The sequence below is a fragment of the Coenobita brevimanus genome, chromosome 104 (genome assembly GCF_032717465.1).
Source record: "Coenobita brevimanus isolate Jiangsu-jjx chromosome 104, ASM3271746v2, whole genome shotgun sequence".
Lineage (NCBI taxonomy): Eukaryota > Metazoa > Arthropoda > Malacostraca > Decapoda > Coenobitidae > Coenobita > Coenobita brevimanus.
In genome coordinates, this window is record NC_137057.1 from 30,845,303 (window position 1) to 30,862,019 (window position 16,717).

General features: G+C 40.0%; 1 protein-coding gene across 1 annotated transcript in view; it reads right to left on the minus strand.

Annotated features, from left to right (window-relative positions):
- Positions 1 to 15,024, minus strand: part of LOC145416068 (hemicentin-1-like) — an 86,827-nt gene extending 71,803 nt beyond the window's left edge. The window contains exon 1 of the mRNA XM_080285162.1: positions 15,009 to 15,024. Within this exon, the coding sequence (XP_080141288.1) occupies positions 15,009 to 15,024 (16 nt within the window). The remainder of the gene's footprint in view (positions 1 to 15,008) is intronic.
- Between the last annotated feature and the right edge of the window lie 1,693 nt (positions 15,025 to 16,717).

Consider the following 16,717-nt stretch of genomic DNA (forward strand, 5'->3'; position numbering starts at 1 on the left):
CACTAACTCCTCCACGGTTGGGCCAGCTCTACCACTGTATACTACCAAACTCCAGAAAGATTTATTCAGTTGAGAGTAAGTAATTGGATTTTAGATTGTTGATTTTGTCACCAATAATCATTTCGCAATAGGAGTAACTCTAGGAATGTATTTTAGCTGATTTTATTTTGCTGAGTGAGGAGTTTGACTGGGACAGGGAAGGTCTGACTGGGAGAGGGAAGGTTTGGAGCTAGGAGATCCAGTGTTTGTCCCTTGGCCTTTGCTTGATGCTGCTACTGAGAGTGAGGCAATAGGCGGGATGAAGGTGGGAAGGCAGCAGGTGTGTCTTGACGGTCGAAATGTTGAAGGCCTCAGGAGATATAGGGGTGAGGTTAGTCACAGACCTGGTAAATATGATTATTTATGAGTGGGTTGTCCCAGATGATTGGCTGAAGAGTGTAAATGTAAATGTGTATAAAGGGAAGGGCGATGCCCTGGAAAGTGGAAATTATAGAGGTATAAAGCTCTTAGATCAGATAATGAAGGTAATGGAGAGAGTTCTAGAAGGTATGATTAGAGAAAGAGTGAATATTGATGAGATGCAGTTTGGGTTTATGCCAGGTAGGGGGACCACTGATGCCATATTCATTGTTCGACAGCTTCAGGAAAAATGTATTGGTAACAAAAGGGATCTGTATTTTGTTTCTGCTGATTTGGAAAAGGCCTTTGACAGAGTCCCTAGAGAGGTGGTGAGGTGGGCAATGAGAAAGCTTGTCTTGGAGGAGTGGCTAGTTAGGGTTGTTATGGCCATGTATAAGGGTGCTCACATCCAGGTAAGAGTGAATGGAGATTTGAGTGATGAGTTTTCCGTGAACGTTGGTGTGCATCAGGGGTCAGTTTTGAGTCCCATGTTGTTTATCATTGTACTTGAAGCCCTCTCACGTGACTTCAGAAACGGACTCTCGTGGGAGATGTTGTATGCTGATGATTTGGTGTTGATTGCAGAGAACGAAAGGGAGGCAGAGGAAAGATTAAGGAGGTGGAGAGATGGTATGGGGCACAAGGGCTTGAGGGTAAATGCAGATAAAACAAAAGTGATGATATCTAGGGTTTGTGGCGGTACTGTCAAAGGCGAGGGAGAGTGGCCATGTGCAGTTTGCCACAAGGGCGTGGGATGTAACTCCATCTTGTGCGGTGTTTGTGATAAATGGGTGCACGAGAGATGTAGTGGTATCAAAGGTAGACTGCGAGATAATGCTGATTTTATGTGTGCGGCGTGTCGAGGAGAGTGGGTGGAGATTGTCAGGCGTGAAAGGATTGAACTTGCTGGTGAGTCTCTTGAGTGTGTGGAAGAGTTCTGTTATTTGAGAGACATGTTGTGTGCTGGAGGTGGGGCTGGAGCTAGCTCTGTGGCTAGGGTGACAAGTGGTTGGAAGAAGTTCAGGGAGCTGTTGCCTCTCCTGACACTGAGAGGACTCTCCCTACGTGCTAAGGGGTTGTTGTATGCAGCATGTGTTAGGAGTGTAATGCTGTATGGTAGTGAAACCTGGGCAGTAAAGGAGGAGGATATTAGCAAGCTCAGACGTACAGAAATGACAAATGATTAGCTGGATGTGCAATGCGTCCCTGCGTGCAAGGCCTTGGGAGATGGTTTATGATGGAAGAGTTGAGAGGTAGGATGGGACTGGAATGTATTGGTGTTGTGATGAGAAGTAGACTGAGATGGTTTGGACATGTGGAGAGGATGGGGGATGATAATTGGGTGTAGAAGGTGAGAAGTGTTCATATTGGAGGTGGGGTTGTGAGGGATAGACAAAGAAAGACGTGGGACGAGGTCATTAAGTATGACCTCAGGGATAAGGTACTGAACAGGGAGTTTGCAATAGATCGTGCAGCCTGGAAAGCCGCCATTTGGTGACCAAGGGCGACGCATGCAAGCATGTCGGAGCCTTTAAAAACGAAACGAAACGAAACGAGTGAGACTCAAAATCTAGGGAATAATAAGAGTGAGTCATTGGATCCTGCAAGTGTTAACAGTGAGTCAGAGGATCCTGCAAGTGCTAATAGTGAGTCATAGTATCATCAAAGTGGTAATAGTGAGTCACAGGATCCTCAAACTGCAAATAGTGAGTCATAGGATCCTGAAAGTTATAGGAGTCATAAGATTCAGTAAGTGATAGGAGTGAGTCATAGGATTTTGAGCGTGATAAAGGGTGAGCCATAGTATCCTGAGTGTGATAAGTGTCCGAATGGCTTGAACTTTAATGTTAGATTTTGAAGACACACAGGTCGCCATGCCAACACCTTGCCATCAAACCATCGTGGGTCCCTGATTACGATGTTGTGTTGTCCTATGGTGACTGCATTGAGTGCCAAGCTAAACAGTTTACTGCAATCAAGAAAAACATTCACTACTCTTGGTGATACCCATGCAATAAAATGAAGCCTGGTGGTTTAGGGGTTAATGATGGGTCCTTTAAATGTTATATCCGAGGATGGATGAGGTTCATTGTCCATATAATGTCCTCCAGGGAAGAGTGAGGCTTGTCTCCCCCACCTTAAATGTTGGGACTAAGTGGCCTAGTGCCGGTCTCCTACACCGCTGATGGGGCAAAAGAGGACTAGATGATGGATGAATTGAAAACATCAACCCACTTGAATCTGGTGACTTTTTTTCGTTTAATTTTGCTACCACCAAATAATCATGTTCACTTAAAGACACTTATAACTGAAGAGGTTAGACATATACAGCCTTCATTAATCCCTTCAAGTATGAGCCGACTTTCCTAAGTTGAATAAAATAGTAATCTGAGAACAGGAAGAATAAACTAAAATTCAACACCTGAATCAAGGGGCAAAACGATGTCAAAACTAGTGAAATGAAGGCAGCTAGATAGCACGCACAATGTGAAGAAGAGAGGTGTGTGAGTTGGAGAGAGGGCAACCAGACAGCAGAGAACACAGTGACATGGAGGTGATTCGGATGTGGCCATCTTTACCGTATGAAGGCGTCGGGTGACAAATAGACGAAAATGTCAAGTAGGCTACAATTGTACTGGAATGACAAAGAGCTGTTATAAATGCAGTCAGTGTTAATATCAGCTCGTAAAGAGACATTTAGGGCCGAATATATATAATGACTGAAACTATAACCTGATCCTGTTCAGGCTTTTGACATACCTCTGTTTTTCATACTTGTTCCCACAAGACGATTATGTCCATATTACAGATCATAAATAATAAAAGTAGTAATAAATGGTATGTCCTAAAGTGCGAAAAGGCCTTCCCAAGAAGAATAAATTCGTCTTGCTGCAAGAGTGTAATGGATAACATGTAATCAGATTCAAAAGGGTCGTGTTATAGTGATAAACCAGCAATTGTTTTCCTGGCTACGATGAAAATGACTAAAGCCAGGAGACCATACTATCCGGCCGAATTAAGGGATATTCGGAGCTTAACTGAAGAGAAAGTTTGTAATATTATCTTGATCAATCTGTCTTTCACACTTCCTATGATTTCCAGTCTTTTATATGAAATGTGTCAGGCATCGCAAACTAAACTATTTTTATTTTGTCGTTTTTACCAATTCTGTCTAAGAGGGACAAGTTTTCCAGGCTGTAAGCCTCAGGTTCGTTTATATATATATATATATATATAGATATATATATATATATATATATATATATATATATATATATATATATGAGCTAATCTTTGGTTCTGATTCAACCATGAAAAACCAAAGAAATTAATGCAACTAACAAGAAACAAAATAAATGTGCAATACTTTACCATCATTTTAAACTAAGATAGGATCGAGGTAAAAAAAAAAAAAATCCTTAATAACTTATTCACTAGAATGACGTAATTCTGACACTTGCTGCTACTGCTGCCTGATTAATTTGTTCAGTTTAGCAAAGCCTTGTCTTACTGAGGTGGTTAAGTGAGGCAACATCTGTTCATTCCAGTTCGAAAAGTGCCAAAACCTTTATAAAACAGTTTGGAGGAAGCATGAATACAATGATTAATAAGCTACGTCATTGAAGAGGCTTATTTTGTGAAGGTAACGTTAATATACATATATCAATAACACGACAGTGATTATTTAAGTGACAGGACGACTTACCCGAAAACCAGGTAACCTCATAATCAACCTGAGCTCAAAGACCGTCAGAGTGAAATTTGGAAAAACGGTCTTTATCCTTGAATATGATGGATGAATAGTGTTTTGTTTTGCAGTGGCATTATTTATTCAGACGACTTGAAAATACGGCCTGAAACCAGAATAGTACACCATCAGTAAAGTATTCTATGTGTGAAAATATGAAGAAAATTAATCATATATTTCAAGGTGTACCCTTAGAACTATACTCAGTTTTTTTTTTTTTTTATCAAGGCGAAGATGCACTTGACAGATTGGTGATTATTAGCTGAATGCAACATTACTTCATAATCTAACATTATTAACTGACAACAAATATCTGAGGGGGAAATTTGGGTTAGTAAATATTTTTTGGACATGTTGCATTCAGCCAATCATCATCAACCCGTCAAGTGCATCTTCGCCTCAATTAAAAAAAAAAAATGGAGTATAATTCTTCAATTTTTATTACTTCTGCTGTATTTCATTCTTCTATATCCAGGGAACTTACTTTTTACCAAAGGAGAGACCCCCTCGTAAAGGAGTCAAATAAGTCTATACCGGTATCTAACAAATGCAATGAATCATTAAACAAAAAGAATGAAAGAAAAAAATCTCTCGAGCTGTGTAAAATCGTCTGGCATTTATAAAAATAAAATCATTAAAAAAAAAACATCGTTGTGAAGGGATTAAACATCCAAGGAAACAACTTAATCCCGAGTATTTTTTGATCATCCATCTGAGGCAAGAAAGTTTCGGGAGCAAATATAAAGTTAACCACACTTTCTGTCTTAGCTCACGTAAAAGTTCTGCTGATTTTCATAATTTAGGTACAGACAAGATCAGGTTTTTTACCGTTTTTCGTTCCTTCTGGCCACAACCGAGTTGTTTATAAACAAGAAGAATTGCTATCCGGGTTTAATCTTGAAAATACTTCGTATGCTTTCCACGGATTTCTACTGATTTTTCAGTACTTCACATTGTTAGTAACAGAAGTTAAGTAGGAACCTAGTTTTTTAATTCAATGACTGCGTGTCGTGGTCTTGGGCAACATTTATCGGGTAGGCTACTTTCCCTGTCATTTACGGTGCTGGTGAGAAAAGCTGCACTTGGCGTAATGTTTCACTTCGGCAAATATGCAGCGGTCCTTTCGTAAAGTTTGATACTGAGGTTAATTTTCCGTGAATATTTGTATAAAATTTTCACACCGCAGGTAAACAGTCATTAAAAACTGCAGTATAAAACTGAGTTTTTATCACGTTTAGCGTTCACAGGAGATCGAGAAAGTCCGTCTACTCTGAAGCACGCGACACGTACAGTACCTCACTCCTCCCAGTCTCGTGTGTAACTGAGCTCCAGCTAGGCTGGGGAGAGAGAGCAAGTGAGTGAGAGGGAGAGAGGCAGCAGACAGGCACTGGCTAGGCAGGGAGAAGATAGGAGGGGAGAGGGAAGTCTCGCGCAGTCGCATCTGAATTATCAACCATACTGGAGAAGCTTTCATGGGTTTGGGTGCAGATAAGCGAGGTTAAGCAAAAGTGTGGGAGCTGTTATGGGTGCCGTGAGACCCGCCCTACCAGCACATCCATCCTGGTCTAACTGAGGGTAAGAGGCAGAAGGGACTCAAGGGAGTTGGGGGATTTTAACTTGTAAGCGAGAGGTAGTAAAGTATAAACAGAGAGATGGGGAAGGGAGAGGTTTAGGGGATTCGAAGTTGTAAGGAAGAGGTATATACCATTGTATTGATAAAAGAAGGGGAAGAAAGGGCTTGAAGCATTCTAACTTGTGAGGGAGAGGTACACTACCACGGTACTGACAGAAGGATGTGAAGGAGGAGTTTGTGGGATAGTAACTTAATAGGGAGAAGTACTACTAATAGTTTTATCATGCATTCTGGTGCTGGAGAGGGATGCCTTCATGTGGCGGCACCAAAATAACCATATGATTACAATGTCCGGACAATATAAACGGCCCTCAACTCCCTCCCTATCCCTCGATGGTGGACTGAAGGAGGAAGGCAGTTTCAGCCTGTAGTCAACTAGATTTACGTTTCAGATGAACCTGTTGCTACAATAACAGCAACAACAAAAACAGCAATGGCAGCTACTACTACTACTGCTACTACTACTACTACTACTACTACTAGTACCGGTACTGCTGTTGTTGTTGTTGCTGCTGCTACTGCTGCTGCTACTGCTGCTTATGCTACTGTTATGGCTGCTGCTGCTACTGCTGCTATTGCTGCTGCTGCTGCTGTTGTTGCTGCTGCTGCAGCTACTACTGCTGTTGCTGCTACTGATATTGCGACGACTGCTGCTGCTGCTGCTGGGGCTTCTGTTGCTGCTGCTGCTGCAATTGTCACTACTACTACTACTACTACTACTACTAGGCTAGGAGATATTGCTTTTATTGATGAAAGGTATATGGGTGTGGGATCTGCTGCTGGCTATTCAGAGAAATCAGTTAAATCATTTAGAGGAAGATGTGAGGGAGGGCTTGTTTGTCTGTGGAAAAAGAATGCTTCCTTTCAAGTTAAAGTTATATCTCTTGAAGCAAATATGATAATTTTGGAAATGTCAGTGAGAGGTTTCACAGTATTACTGGTAAATGTATATGTAAAAAGTGATGTTTGGGAGGATGTCACCCTTGAACTTTATTTGGAGTCACTGAGTAAGTTGGAGCAGGTTTTAATTAATTATAGCTATGATAATGTGTATTTTTTAGGAGATTTTAATGCAGACCCATTTATAGGTAGAGCATGGAATAATCTCAGCAATTTTATTGGGAGAAATGACCTGAAATGTTTTGATTATGATATGCTTGATATTAACACATTTACATTTATTCCTTACAACAACTCCTACACAAAATGGTTAGACCATATTATAGGTAGAGATTCCAAAAATGTTATAATTTCTAATATACAGGTGTTATATTCTTTTATTGGATCAGACCATTTACCAATGGTTGTATGTATGTACATAAATTGCCCTGAAGAATGCCTTGGTACATTTTGCCAGGGAGAAACAAGTGTTAGTGAGGACTTTTTAAATTGGAACAGCCTAAGTGCTGATGATATTAAAACAATAGAAAAAGATGTTAATAATGATTTGACAAGGTTAATTGCTCTTGAAACATTAAGTTGCCAGGTTACTGGATGCCAGCGTAAGCAGCATATACAAGAACTTGATATTTTTTATGAGCAACTGATTTCTTCATTATCATCTCGTACTAAGAAATATAAGGGTATGAGGGTAAGAAAAAATAAACACAGAATTATTCCTGGTTGGAATAGAAATGTTAAAACACTGTATGAGAGATCACGCTGTGACTACATGGAATGGTTGAACAAGGTAAAAGAAAGAAATTCAAAGGAGTACATGAAGATGGTTGGTAGTAGGAAAGAATTTAAATTAGCACTCTCTAAGTGCAAGAAGGAAGAAATTAGTGAAAGATCAAAGGCTGTGGAAGAAAAATTCTTAAATAAGAATATGACAGCCTTTTGGAAAGAAATCAAGAAACAAAGTAATAAAATAAGGTCATCAAAAGTAGTTGATGGGACCAGTAATGATAAGGAAATAATAAACATTTTTAATGGAAGAATGCTCAGAGGAGTTGGAGATGTTAGTAGTGGTGATGAAGAGGACTCCTTTCTCACAGTATTGAAAGAAAGGTGGAAAATTAAAAGAAAGTTTCATATATGCATATCAGTTGAAAGACTTTCTGTGTTAATTAAGTCATTGAATGATGGAATAGGGCATGATGGATTACATTCTTTTTTACTAAAGCATGCTTCAGTGGAGTTTTTAAATATTTTAACACATTTTATCAACAGTTGTTTTACTCATTGTTACATACCTGTTGAAATGTTAAAGGGTGATATCACTCCCATAATGAAAGATCTGAAGGGTAATGCAGCGGACTCTGCTAACTATAGACCAGTAATGGTTTCATCTTGTCTTTTAAAAATTTTAGAACTTCATTTTTTAAATATTTTAAGTGAGAGTGTATTTTTTGATTCCAAACAATTTGGCTTCTGTAATGGAATGTCTACAAGAGATGCTTGTTTTTTATTAAAAGAAACCATTAGGTCATATACAAAAGGAGGCAGAAAATCATACATAGCTTTTATGGATCTATCAAAGGCCTTTGATAATGTTGATCATTTTAAATTGGGTCATATTTTACTGGATAAAGGAGTTCCCCCTGACTTAACATTAACTTTAATGAGATACTTAAGAAACCAGTTAGCAAGAATTACATGGAATGGGAGTAAAGGAATGTATCATATAATTAATAAAGGAGTGAGGCAGGGAGGAGTTCTTTCTCCTTTACTTTTTAAACTGTACATAGATAATGTTTTAAAAACCCTGACGGAAACAGATGTGGGTTGCTGCCTTGGGGTTGTTAGATTGAATGCAATTGCATATGCTGATGATATAGCATTACTAGCTGATAGTGAAGAGCATATTCTATATTTGTGTGACATATTTGAACAGAATATTAATAGTCTTAAGTTAAGAATTAACAATGATAAATCAAAAATTGTTATATTTCAACAGAATAAGAAACAGGCACAAGGTATCCGTTATTTAAATTGTTATGAAGTGGTAAATGAATACAAATATTTAGGCCATGTAATTCAAGACAACTTTTCTGATAATCAAGATATTTCTTTCAGATTGAACTCATTTTATGCTAAATTTAATTCAGTAATTAGAAAATTTAAGAACGTTAATGCACAGACGTTACTGTATTTGTTTAAAGCATACTGTGTCCCTGACTATGGTTTAAGTATTTGGAATATGAAAGATATGCTTAAAAGCAATGTATTCAGAAGCTTTCAAAGTGCATTTGCAAATGCTCTTAAGAAAATATATAATGTCCCAAGATTAATAAGTAATCATAGTATATCTAAGGCAGCAGGACTACTTTTACTTAGACACCATGTTGCCCTAGTGCAAGGTAGGTACTGTAAAGCCCTAAGTAGAAAGAATAATGCGGTTTTTAGGTTATTTTATCAGTCCTCTGGCCACCATGTTCCTCATTTATTGAAATATTTTTATGATAAATATGAGATAGATATATTGGATAACTCTGTGGACATTATAAATGCCAGAATTCAGTGGGTGCAGAACCATGAGGAAATAAGTGGTGTGGAGTTAATGTAAATTTCGAAAAAGATGTATAACAGTTGATACTGAATGTGTTGGTATGCAAATTGTATAAATTGGATTTATTTTTTTTTTTAAATCAATGAAATTGGATCAACTCCTCGATCTGACTGTTAAGGATTTATTTATTGTAAATATTTTATTAAATTCAATTGTAAAGGAGTATCTATAGTATTTATGATGATGAAATGTATTATATTTTATGTATCACGAGATACGAAATAAAGACGATTGATTGATTGATTGACTACTACTACTACTACTGCTACTACTACTACTACTATTACTACTACTACAACTACTACTACTACTACAACTACTACTACTACTACAACTACTACTGATACTACTACTACCACTGATACTACTACTACCACTGATACTAATATGACTACTACTACGGCTACTACTACTTCTAAAACAACCACTACCAAAACCACCTCCACCACCATCACCACAACTACTACTACTACTACTACTACTGCAGCTGATGGCAAGAGTGAAGTGAGGTTCAGATGACATGACGGAACTCGGCAGACTAGGACTGCAATACCTACGGATATGATATCCAGTACCCCAAATCCCAGTACCAACCGAGTCCAGTATAGTTAGAGAGGCCGTGGCCTCACAATTGTCACTGGATTGGTTGAGAGGGTGGAACAGGTGGATGTGGGTGAAAACTAGGCATCTCCTATAGTCCTGTGGAGACTTACAGTTCACCTGGCACTGTACCCTGCAGGGTGAGGGATGAGGGATGTCTGGAGTGATTTCTCCACTCAGTCTGATCCACTTGCCCTCAGGACTCCACTGAGCCTCTATCGCCTCGTTGCAGATCAGAAAAAAAAAAAATAACCAATTGGAACCGCTGGTCAATGTGGCTCGCGAGCACAGAAGCTTCGTGGTCCATTGCCTCAGAGAGAATGGCCTGAAGGCTGATAATCTTGTGCCCCTGAGGCACAGTACAGACGAGGGAGAACAATAGTCGGCATCTCATCCAGGACACAAGAGAGTTCCGGGTTTGATGTTTCTTCACAGACAGAACCTCCTACAGTCTCAACCAGAATCACCCCGCCTCTGAATCTATTCCATCTGATGTGAACACGAAGGGAGTGAACTGACCGTGGTCTACTGCTACTACTTTTACTACTACTACTATTACTACTACTACTACTACTATACTACTACTACTACTATTACTACTACTGCTACTACTACTATTGCTACTACTACTACTACTATTATTATTATTATTATTATTATTATTATTATTATTATTATAATTAACGAAAATAATATTAACAACAGCAACAACAACAACAATAACAACCATCATAATGATGATGATAATAATAATAATAATAATAATAAAAATAATAATAATAATAACAATAATAACAATAATTTTACCTTTTTTAGTTATTATCACCTCCATCCATTTGAGAATAATACAACTTAGATCAACATCAACCATCAAAATACAGTTCACCATTTGCAGTTGTAATGTGAAGGTTAACAATAACCTTCATAATACAATCTGTTGGCCTCAGTCACGCCATCGATTGTGGTTACTAACCATATGCTCTGCAGAATATAAAAGAGAAGTGGAAGAGCGGATTTCGGGCAGATGGGGGAGGTGGAAGGTGTGTACAAGATATTCACAGAGGAAATCTGTGCAGAATGTGAGATGGTGTGTGGGGTGAAGAGAAGACGAAACGGAGTGCAAGGAACAGCACGGTGGAATGATGAGGTGAGACAGGCTTTTGCGCAAAAGTAGTGAGCATAAAGTGAGTGGATGGGAAACAGAGGCATGGAGGAATCTGAAAGACGGAAGAGAGAGTTTATTGTAGAGAAGAAGTGAGAGGTGAAAAGATTAGTACGAGAGAGTAAGAGGAGAGTGGATAAAGAATTTGGAAGGAATCTGAGTGTAAAATGGAGGGAATGTAAGAAAATGTTCTCGAAGGAGGAAAAGAGTAAACAGGGTAAATAAGATGTTAGTAGGGGAGTGAAAGATAAAAATGGTAGATTGCTAGTGGAGAAGGGAGAAAAAGTGGACAGATGAAGAGAACACTTTAAGGAATTGTTAAACATAGAAAATAAGTGGCTAGGAAAAGGAGGGAGGTGAGAAGGAAGGAAGGAATCAATGGGATAGAAGTTGTGGAAGCAATGAAGAAAGTCAAAATGGAGAAAGCTCCAGGAATTGATGGAGTGAGTGGTGAAATCATGAAGCATGGGGGAGAGACAAAAGTAGAATGGACATGGAAGACGTGAAGATTGACCTGGAAGGACGGTAGAATCCCAGAGGACTGGAAATCAGGTATAATTACTCCCTTGTACGAAGGAAAAGGGGAAAAAAAGTGTGTGGTAATCATAGGGGCATTTGTCCACTTCGTGTAATAGGAAAAATATATGGTAGAATACTTATTAACAGAGCTGGGGAAATAAAAAAAAGAATTAGTTGGAGAAGAACGGGGAGGTTTTAGGAAGGGAAAAGGTTGTGTAGATCAGATTTTCATCCTTAGGTCTTTAGTGGAAGAGTTTCTAGAGAAGGGAAAGAAGCTATTTGAGGCATTCATGGATTCGGAGAACGCAAATGACAGAATGGGTAGACAAGGATGTGGAAAGTATAAAGAATATATGGAGCAAGTGAGAAGCTGTTGAATGCCGTGAAGAGTACGTATGAGGATGGTAAGGCTGCAGTGCGTGTGGATGGTGAACTGACTGAATTTTTCTTTCCGAATGTTGGACTGAAACAGGGATGTGTCATGTCTCAATGGTTGTTCAGTCTGTATATCGATGGGGTTAGAGATGAGATACAAGGTAAGACAGTGAATGTTGGAGCAGCCCTAGTTAGAGAGGACAGAGTTTGGAAACTCCCTGAACTGTTGTTAGCAGATGATTCTGTATTGTTAAGTGAAGACGAAGGGAACTGCAAGGCTTGGTGAATGAGTTTGGGGAAATGTGTAAGAAACGATATCAAAAGGTGAATGTAGGAATGAGCAGTTATGGTCATTGAGAGAAATGGGGTCACTGAATGAACAGTGAGGTTGGATGGTGAGGAAATGAAAAATGTGAGTGCATTTAAGCACTTGGTTAATGTAATGAGTAATGATGGAAGTTTGGAGGATGAAGTACTTGAAAGGGTGCAACAGGGAAGAAAGGCCGCTTGTTCTCTGAAAGCAGTGATAAGAAATGAGGAAGTAAGAAAGGAAGTAAAAAAGTCGCTGCATAACAGTATTGTGATACCAACTCTAACGTATGGAAGTGAAGCTTGGATCTTGTTGGAACGACACAAATTAAGAGTGAGAGCAGTGGAAATGAGTTGAGAGAGGCATGTGGAGTTATGTGGAGAGACAGACTAACAAATGCGGAAGTGAAGGAGCATTATGGTGTGGGTGTGGAAGTGATAGAAAGCACTAGGAGAAATACACTTAAGTGTTGGCTATGTGGAGAGGAAAGAAAGTAAGAGACTAACGAGGAGAGTGTATGTGAACAAGGTGGATGGGGGGAAAGGGAAGAGGAGGCCGACGATGAGATGGAAGGATGGAGTGTGGAGGAATATGAGATAAGGGGATGTGAGCTGGGGGAAGGGCAGCGAAATGACGGGGGACAGGGCAAAAACATGGAGGAGATTGGTTTGTGGCCACATCTTACAGAAATAAAGCGTCTGGCAATAGACAGACAGATAGACAGATAGATAATAAAAACTAATCTGTTGGAGTCGCAGGTCAATGCAGCTCTCAACTACAGTAGCCTCGTAATCCATGCCCGTCAGAGAGATAGACCTGAGGATCGATGACCTTGTGCCCCTGAGACATAAGAGTGCAGATCTCAGGATGGAGAATGAAAGTTGACATCTCATACAGGCCACAACAGATCTCTGTTGTTGATACTTTTTCTCAGAAAAAAACTCTGTCTCAAATTGAATCTCCCCGCCTCTGTACCCATCCCACCTGATATTGTTAACACAAGGGGAGAGACTTGACCGTGGTCCAAATGTTGGATCCTTTCATGATAATTTTTTTTTCTTCTTCTTCTTCTTCTTTTTGTTCATTCTCCTTGTGTGCAGCCTTGAGAGTTCACGGTGACATGCTGCCATAGGACCAAATATCCTAATGTCAAAGAAAGCCCTCTGCCCACGTGTCCAGAAACTTCAAGCAGCGACATCCATTCTTGGATATAATTTGCTGTGTTTGCTCTTCGGTGGATGAAGTGGTCATCAGCTAGAGGAAGGAGAGCTTGCTCCGTGGTAACATCATGGGATATTTTCTGTAGCATTTTTGCAGTGAGATCGCGTACTTCATGCTGAATGCACACAAAACCTCCCTTCTGGCAAGCCACTGCATGGTTTACATCAACCACAGTGCCAAATGCACATTATTGACATAGCTTTTTTTTTTTATTGGCCTTCCAAATCTCAAGGCTATGGCATCGGTAAATCCTTGCTTGTTGAAGTGGAAGCCATTTGCCTTGAGAAGGAGGGCCATCAGCCAATACAGTGCCCCAGCCTCCTGTGTCATTTCAACTTTTTTGTACTAGTTTGATGTGAGACGTCCAATTATGTGCTGCAACTGATCTTTCTGCCTTGCTCCTCACACTTAGATTATACGTGTCTTTATATCTTTCTGTGTTGTTAGTCGATTCCACTCGTCTTAACCTGGGCACAAATCTTTTGTGACAAGGATTCAGTGAGCCTAAGTGAATTTCTCTGTTCATAGCCTGCTATTGCTACTGATTTTATAAGGCCAGGGCCTCCCATCGTCAACGGCAGTGCTAGAAGATTCCCTTCTCCTGGTGCGGATATGTGGCCAATGGTCAGTGACGGGAGAAATGATTCCCTTATAGCCTCCTTCAGTGGTTGTAGCAGCAACTCTACTGTATATCAGGAATGGTTCAAATCACAAAGGTCCATTTATGCTTTACACCATATGAAAATGCGGTATAAGATGCATGGGGTTCTGTTTCTGAGTGGTTGGACAGTAAATGTATTTCTTTTACCCTTGTCTTTGCCTTATCACTCACATATTTAATTTTGAATTCATTAGTTCCAGTTATTGCACGTAGATGCCTAGTGCGTTTTTTTTTTTGTCACTGTCACCTTTGTGTCTTTGATAGATTCCTGCACGTCTTGATATTAAGCTGGTTTCACGATCAAGATGGACTTCCTTGCATTAGGGCAATAACCAGTTTCAGGGCCATGAGATGTTAAAAGGTCCCACCATTTCCTCACATATTCCACCTTGCCAGCACCTGTGAGATCATCTGCATGGGCTACTTGTTTTACATTGGTGGCCTCGTATTTGCTCTGTTGTTGCGCAATGTCATAGTCAGGGTGTACATAGCCCTGGCAACGAGTTCCCCCTGGGTAGTTCCTTTTGTGTATTGGATAACACCGACATCTTGATAACCTGTCTTACTCATAATGTGAAGGTTTGCTTGCTCTTTGTATTTTTCACATACTGGGCAAATACTGGACATTTAACCTTTGTGTTGTGCAGCACTGCCTCTCGATTGATAGAATTAAATGCATTTGAGACATCAGCTAGCAATACCGCGTGGCACTCTTCTTCCTCAAATATCTTCCTCATACGGTGAACTGTTGTCTCACCTCCTGCCTGCTGACTTGCACACACACCTGGAGGTTGCCAACTGTCTGCATAACACCATATTTCATCACCTTCACAATGCATTTTGTATAATCTGCCTTAAACTCCACTTACCCTGACAGGCCTTCATCCTGGATTCTTACCAAGGAGGATTAGTCTCCATGCCGTCAGTGCTTCAGTGTTGTTGCACTGATTTGAAGTCAGTTTTCTCGCCAGCGAGGCAATGGTGTTGCCAGGGATGGCCCGAGGAGTATATGTTGGGGGGGGGGGTAGGGACAGTTTTGACCGACTTGATCCGTTTGGTGTTACGGTTTGACCAACTAAACAGATATAAACAAACCAAATTTATGAGACAGTAATTTTTATTGAAACAGACTCACAGTATTTCCTGGAAAGTAATTTATTTACTGGTGACATTTTAAAACAAATTTTCATTCTGGATTTCTGGTGCATTTAGACACAAATTCAAAATTGCACTACTGTTCAATGATTTTCAGTCATACAGTGAGAGATACAACATGCTTAAACTAACCACTTAAAAAAAATAACCTACCCATACATAAATCACACTTGGTAAGTCAAATAAAGAAAAAAGGTGAAAAAATATTTTGTCCTCTTGGAGACATCTCCTTTTATGTAAAAAAAAAAAAAGAAAAAAAAGTCTCCACTCCATTCTTGACCAACTCAGTAATTTTTTGACCAACTCAGAACACACACTAGGGGGTGACCACCCCACACCCCCCGGTCGGGCCATCCATGGGTGTTGCACAGGTCTATTGCAGGGCCCCCTTAAACTTGTTACTGAAGATTACTTTCAAGATTTTGCATCCGTGCCCGACGGTCATGATCCTCTTTGTATGTGAATTGTCTTCCTGCACACCACAGTTCCAGTTATCCTGTCATATATGACAGGATTGGGTGGGAAGTAGTTGCCGTCAAGTTTTGACAGTTCATTTGCTTGTTTTGCAATTGGGTGTTTTTCCTTCAGATGTTTCATTGTTTCCTCTGTCAGATCAAGCATTCCATTTGATGGTTCAACTGACAGGGATCTTGTTGCCATCGAGGCCTTCCCCTGTCTCCATACCAAAATCATTGCCACATCGTTGGTGTTTTTTTTTTCTTTTTACATTCCGTATTCTCATATGCAAGTCCCCTGCTTCCTCAGATAAGTTGCCAGTTTCACTATTTTTCCATTTTCAACCCGCTTTTGGATAGTCTTAACAATATCTGCGATGTTTGTTCTTGGGGGGATCTTATTGAGGATAAAGTGTGGTTCCCGGACAAGGACCTTAAGAGAGGCAATGGGTGAGTTATCCTTGTACAGTGACCCCTCCAATTACTGGTTCCATTTGCGATTTACACCATTTACAAAGAGAGTTATACCCTACCCAGATTCCTGTTACGCGGAAATGAATCTGGTTTGTGAGGGAAAATGCCAGAAATCTGACCCCCTGAAATGATGGGAGGAGTGACTTTGAGGGGGTCCAGGCCTGGTCTCATCCCTCGAGGGGTTAAAGGCATTGCTCATTCCCTGTCCTCTAGCTCCTTAGCCTCGAAAATGCCCCTCCCCGATACCCAAGCACCACTCCACCCCCAGTCATGGTAAGTGATCACCACTTATTTATCACTTTGTACATTCTAATCAACTTTTTATGTCCAGTGATGTTTCTACAGGTTGTATGTTTACTACAATCAGTATTACGTATGATCTGCGAGGGTCAAAAATTTTCAAGAGGGGCAAAAAAGGGACTTCGGGAAAATTTTTGAATTTCACCAGACCAGTTAATCTTATAAAACTGGTTTCTGTGTTACTGTTTGTGCGA